At 60.6% G+C, this 6449-nt stretch overlaps 1 protein-coding gene across 1 annotated transcript in view; it reads right to left on the bottom strand.

The window, feature by feature from the left end:
• Positions 1 to 3339: 3339 nt before the first annotated feature.
• LOC103675267 (minor allergen Can f 2-like) overlaps positions 3340 to 6449 on the bottom strand; it is a 7285-nt gene continuing 4175 nt past the window's right edge. The window contains exons 5-7 of the mRNA XM_040631364.1: positions 6233 to 6296; positions 5670 to 5771; positions 3340 to 3542 (exon numbers count right to left, since the gene is read on the bottom strand). Of these exons, the coding sequence (XP_040487298.1) occupies positions 3340 to 3542; positions 5670 to 5771; positions 6233 to 6296 (369 nt within the window). The remainder of the gene's footprint in view (positions 3543 to 5669; positions 5772 to 6232; positions 6297 to 6449) is intronic.

Below are 6449 nucleotides of genomic sequence, written 5' to 3'. Positions count from 1 at the left end.
CTCACCATGGTGTGCCACCGGCACCGCCGTCCGTCTCCAGAACTTTCTGCTCTTCCCAGACTGGAACTCTGTCCCCAGGAAGCACGGACCCTCCTGTCCCCTGCCCCGGCCCCCAGCTTCCCGCTCTCTGTCTCCGTGATTACGACCACGCTCATGGAACCCTATGGGATTTGACCTTTTGTGGGCTGGCGTGGTGGTATTCCACGCCGCATGCGTGGGTTGGGTCGTCTCTACCGTCTGGCTGTGCTGAGTCGTGACGCTCACAGGCGCGTGTGCATGGATCTGAGTCCCGGCTTTCAGAAGTGGAATTGCTGGACCACGTCCTGGCTCTGGGTTTCATCTGTCGGGAAACTGCCACTGTTTCCCACAGCAGCCGTACCGTTACACGTGCCCACCAGCAGCGGGCATGTGTGTGTGTCCGTGTGTATGTGTCTGTGTGTCCGTGAGCGTGGTGATGTCATAACCACCAGCAGGCGTGGGGGGTCCTTGCCCACCAGCAGCGGGCATGTGTGTGTGTCCATGAGCGTGGTGATGTCATAACCACCAGCAGGCGTGGGGGGTCCTTGCCCACGGCTGCGGTCCGTGTCCCCCGTCGGGTTGTGTTGGTCCCTTTCCCCCCACGTAGCGTCCTGGGTGAGGCCGTCCCGCAGGTCATCCCTCCGCTCCGCTGTCAGTGGGTGCTCCAGGTTCCTTCTGGCTTCGGCCACTCGTTCCCATTTATTTAGGTGCTAAGTACAAAATAGTACTAAACACTGAACAAATATTCCATACTAAATAGTAAATGAAAAACTATTTACTGAAATGTTAGGAGCAGAGTTGCTGGGTCACGAGCAGATGTGCTTCCAGTGTTATTAAAACTCCCCAAACTCCCCAACGTAGCTGTGCCACGTTGCATCCCACCGACCGCACTGGAGAGTTCCTGCTTCACATTATTGTCAGGCTTGGATGAGTCAGCCCTTAATTTTAGCCGTTTTGTGGGTGAGAAGCGGCAGGACACCTTGGCTTTGCTTCGTGTCTCTGATGACTAACGGTGCTGAGCACCTTTCCGTGGACCTGCTGGCCACGCATGTACACGTTTTCTTTTGTGAAGTGCCCGTTCCCCTTCACTGCCTGTTTTTCTAGTTGGGTGGTTTGCTGTTGATTTGTCGGAGTTCTTTAGAGATCCTGCCTGTGAGCTTTGTCGGATGTACGTGACTTGATTTTTTCCCGTTAAATGGCAGTACGGTCAATCATTCTATGGAAACAATTCAGCAACCAAAGACAAAAGGGATTTGTCTTGCATGATTTCGACCTCTGCAACGTGCCGAGGCTTGCACGTGTTGGTGCAAGCCGTGGTGTGTGGGCGTGGATGCCCCGTGCCCCTGAGGGACAGGTGTTCTGTGTGCCGTGCTGACGGCAGCGTTCCGTGGATATGCACGCGGTCACGTCTGCTCACATCTGGGTCTCTACTGGCTCTGTCTCATGGTTCTAGCGGTTACTGTGGGAGGACCGCGGAGAAGGCCTGTCCCCATGTGGACATGACCTTACGTGGAACAGGTGTCTCTGTGGATGTGAGTACATGAGGCATCCTGGGGGCAGGGGGTGTTCCTGGATCACCTGCTGGACTCTATACGGAGCTGCAGGGGTCTTTAGAGCAGGGAAGCAGTGGGGTATTTGACACCAAAGGAGGAATTTGCCCGTGGGGGGTTTGAAGGTGCTTTGCTCCTGCCTCTGAAGAAGGAGGAAGGGCCACGAAGGGAGGAATGCCGCCCTAGAAGCAGGTGAGGACACGGGTCCTCCCGAGAGCCTCTGGAGGGAGCAGGGCCCTGCTGGCCCCTTGGTTTTAGCCCAGTGAGACGGATCTCGGACTTCTGACCTCCAGAGCTGGGCAGAGGAGCTCCGAGTCAGAGAGGCCAGGGGTCGCCCGGTGAACGCAGAGCCCATGGCCTCCACTGCCCAGCCTCCTCGCGCAGGGGTGGGAGCGTCTGCTTGGGCCCAGCCCGTGCACCCTGCAGCCCCTCTCTGAGGCTCCCGATCCCCACCCCCTCCTTGCCTACTGGTCCCGGTCCCCACTCCCACCCCGAACTTGCCCAGGGCCCAGGCCAGCTGGCGGATGGCACTTAGGGGCACACCCTCATTTCAGGGAGAAATCTTTCTATTCTGGGTCACGGAGCCCGGTGTGGGCAGAGAGCAAATGGCCTCTCACCGAAAGGTGCACTCAGTTGTAAAATGTTACTCTTGCACAGGGTCCCAGGGGCGCCCTGAACCCTGCATGGACCCCTGGGGCCCGGCTATCAGGAGACCGGTCTAGACAGCACTTCCTGGGCCGGGAGTTCCCCAGTGGCCCCAGCCATCCCCCGGGGCGGGTTCAGCATCCACGGTGAGCTTGTCAGCTCCAGTGGGGAGCGTGTTGACCTCTTCGTCTTGAAGAGTGATAGCTGGTGCCCTGTTCCTGCTGGGCAGAGATCTGCGGGTGGCACCGAGGGCTTTGTCCTGCCCCATGCCCAGTGTGTCGTGTTCCTGCTCCGGAATTCAGTGAGCGCTCCGGGCAGCTGGGCGTGACCAGCAGGCTGGCAGCCGTGGAACGTGTAGGGAAACAGAGGCAGGGAGCTCTTCCAAGCTGGCTCTGGTGTGGGAGGGGCTGTGTGAAAGGGACGCGGGACCACAGGCATGGCAGCAGGGTGGGCTGTCATTGGTGGTGGGCCGGCCAGGCGCTTGCCCTACCCCAGACAATGGACCAACAGCCTCTTCACCTTCTGCAGTCTTCTCAAGGGCCCAGAGGAGTTCCCTGTCTAGTTCACTCTTTCCCGCCCAGGACGCTGTCCCTGGCTCCGCTCGGTGCATTCCCCAAGCTGTGGGTCAGTGTGTCACCCCCAGTCCCCAGGGGCTCTACAATTGCTGCACGTCACCCCCACGCCTTCCCGGACTCTGGCTTCCTGAGAGCAGAGTGTCCACACAAGTGAGCTGCACCCCAGTGCCCCCACCCTTGATCACTGGCACGGTTTGGGGGCTGCGTCCTGCCTCCTCTCCCGCTGTGGTCCAAGCTGCACGTGGCCTGGCATCCCTTGGGTGTGCGTGGGTAGCCTTGGCCCCATGCAGGTGGATGTGTTTGCTGTGGGTCCCTCAAGGGGGAAGAGGTAGCAGACACCCCGGGCTGGGCCTCTGTCCCAGCGTCCCCGATGCTTGGTGCTGTTCCTGGACCTGGCCTGCGGGTCCACCTGGCCTCCTCGGGCCTCGGCCTTCGCCTGCCGTTGAGGCCAGCCTCATGCCTCTTGTTTCTGAAGCTCTGGTCACAGTTCGTTGTGCCTGGACGCGACAAATGGTAAAAAAGATCATTAATACAAAGTGAGCAGCCGTGTCTCATCTTTGATTTGGTTTCACGTTTGTCTTGTCATAACTTTCTCGCATCTGCGCTCCTTCTCGCCCTCGGGGCAGCTCGTCTCCTGGGCGGGCAGTGTGGTGCCATCTTCGGGTCTCGGTCCGTCTCAGAGACTTCTTGGCCTTGCTCGCTGCAGACCGTCCGCTCTTTCTTTTGCCCTGGTCTTCGTCTCCCCGAACCTTCTCTAGTGATGGGGAGCGTGTGGGAACCGCGTTGGCTTCTTAAAGTGGAGGCGATGCTGTAGGATGGTTTCCCCGTCTCAGTGGGGCCTCTGGCTCCAAGAATGTGCCTGTGTCCAACTCGGAGCTGCCATTTGTTCCGAATCCTGTGAACAGCTCTTGAGCTGTCTTCGTCTCTGCGGAGCTGCTGGTGGACAACAGGTCCCTTACTGCTTTACTCAGCGACTCTCCGCTAGCGGCTCAGGCACACGTGCGTATTTCTATGGGCTACTCGGGTTTTTCTTTGGTGAATCGCTGCTTTGTAGTCTCCATGTGTTGCCCTGGGAGCTGGCCCGTGTGTGGACCCGAAGCAGAGTCCACGGGGAGGACTTCGTCAGAGCTGCGGGGCGGATGGACCCCCGGGACTGCTCATCCTGACGGCCTGGCCCCTGGGCGCCCACACAGGACGGGCAGCCGGGCAGCCTTGCCCCGTGCTCCGAGGGGATTGTCCCAGTGGGTGGGGAGCCCTCACTTTCTGCCGGCTGGAGCCCCTCCTGTGCATCTTCCGGCAGTAACTCCACGTGGCCCCACACCCACCGAGAGGGCAGACATAGGAGCTTGCCCTCGGTCTTGCTCACGGAGGGGTCTTCCAGATTTCTCCTCTCCCCCGATGAGAGGAACCCCCAGGTCCTACCCTTTGACCTGGAGCGGCCGCTGTGACCAGGGTCCTGGTTGGGCCCTGGGGGGTCAGGGTGTTTGGGGATCAAAGTGCAGTGACATCACTGGGAGGGGATGCAGGACAAAGGTTGCAGCCCATGCGGTGTGGACCCAAGCAGGACCTGTGCCTCTGCCCCCCCCACCAAGCATGTCCTCATGAGGACCACCCTCTGTCTTCTTGGGTCCTGGGCTTTGGGTGATCCGCCCCCACCCCTGGACTCTAGGGAGGACGCGTGACTCGGGCCTGGTTGCCCAGAAGCACAAGAGCATCACCTTTCTCCATTTGGAGATGAACACAGGAGGGGCAGGACCTGGGCAGCCCACAGGCGTCAGGGCAGAGGCCTCCGCAGGGACTTTGGAGAGAAGTATGAGCTCATTACGCTGTATCTTGAGGAAGGGGGAGGTGGTCCGTGGCTGCTGGCAGCCGTACAGGCAGCCGGAGAAGGGAGCCAACAAGGAAAGAAAGAAGAGGCAAGAGACAGAGAAAGATGGCTCTTCTGCCCCTGGATACAGCCATGCCTGAAGCAGTGATGCCTCAGCACCTTTCACGTGTAAGAGCCAATACAGTCCGTGTGCTGCTAAATCTGTGTGTGTGTGTAAGGTTTTCTGTTATTTCAAGCCAAGAGTCCTCACAGTGCATGTTTGCACACTTGAAAGGGTGAGACTGTAATGATCACGTTCCTTGTCACTTGGCAACAGTTTGTGCCCGAGTTCCGTGGGCACGCAGCTTGGGGAAGGGCTCTGGCTCCTCTGCTCACGCGCTCTGATTGGGGAAGATAGTTTGTCTTTTTCTTTGCTCGTTTCTGCAGCCCCAGAAGAAACGACCCCTGGACAATTTTGACTGACCGGGCAGTCATCTTTTGAAAGGAACGTCCTTTATTGTGCAAGGGGGGACCACAGCATGGGGCTGGGTGGAGTGTGTGCCTGGCCAGGCAGGGAGCAGGGACGGGGCCGGACAGGGCGGCACACAGAAGCACAGGTGGGTGTTCTTGCTGGAATCCCTGGAGGGTTTGCAGAGGAGAGAGGGGGCACTGAGCAGAGTGTCCCCGAACCTGTAGGTCCGAGTCCCCATGCTGACGAGACCCTGCTTCTTGGCTCTGCGCACGGGGTGGGGATCAGGGAAGGGACAGCATGGGAGGTGGGGGGCAGGTCTGGGCTCTGAGAGGCAGCTCGGGGGCTGGGCAGGGGCTCCATCTGCCTACCCCCCCTCCCCCCCAGCCGTGTAACTCAGGCCTGCAGAAGCCTGGGGGCCCAGGTCTGGAGCGGCACCACTCACCTGCCCGGGGCCGACGGCCTTAGTCTCTGAAACTGTCGCAGCGATCTGAGGGGGCACAGTGACCTGGGGTGAGTCCCTGCCTGACCCCTGCCCGGCCCCTGCCCAATGGTGGCTGCTGACCCGAGGGGACCCGAGGGTGTGGGAGAGTAGTAGGCCTCACCGCCAGCGTTCACAACCAGAATCTGATCCTGGCGCAGGCCGAGGTCTTCACAGGCGGACTCGAAAGTCTGCAGGAAGTCCTGCTGCGTGCTGGGGTCCCGGACTGCGGGGGACAAGGGAGGTGGGGTCTGCCTGGTGCTGTGGGGGGTGGGGGCCAGGGGCCTGGGGGCATTGGATGCTGTGGGGGTCAGGGTGCTGTGCTCTCTGGGACCGGGAGGGGAGTCCGTGTCTTGGTGGGAAATCAGGGCTGGTGTGGGGAGGAGAGACTCCTCTTCCCCTTGGGATGACACAGGAGGAGGGGACTGTCCCTTCTTCCCCTTGCCCAGAGCAGTGTGGAGGTTGAGCCCTGGTCGCGGGACGGTCCTGGTGAGAGGGCCGTGTGAGCGAGTGTGTGCGGGGAGGGGGGGGAGTGCCGTGGGTGAGGCTGAGTGGGGGCGTGGCTGTGGGCGGAGCCTTCAGGGAGGCTCTGGAGACTTCTGCTGCTGGGGGGCAACAGCCCACTGCCCACGCGCTGGCCAGACTGAGTCCTGCGCGTGTGGGCGTCTCTGAGGGGACCACACGCACCCAGCAGGTTGGCCACCAGGTTGGTCTCGTCGTTGTTGTGGTTGATGATGTAGAGAACCAGGTACTGCTGGGGGCTGAGCCTCCTTCAGGTAGAAATCGTCGTGTCCCCAAACTGCCCGAGGACATCGGGGCTGAGGGAGGCTGGGAGATGGGTGGCTGCCTGCCCAGCTGGGGGGACCCCTGTGCACTTCCTGTGCCTAGGGGCAGTGCTCCGCGT

Source organism: Ursus maritimus, unplaced genomic scaffold, assembly GCF_017311325.1.
Source record: "Ursus maritimus isolate PB19 unplaced genomic scaffold, ASM1731132v1 scaffold_17, whole genome shotgun sequence".
NCBI classification, from domain to species: domain Eukaryota; kingdom Metazoa; phylum Chordata; class Mammalia; order Carnivora; family Ursidae; genus Ursus; species Ursus maritimus.
This window is presented reverse-complemented; position numbering and strand designations above follow the sequence as displayed.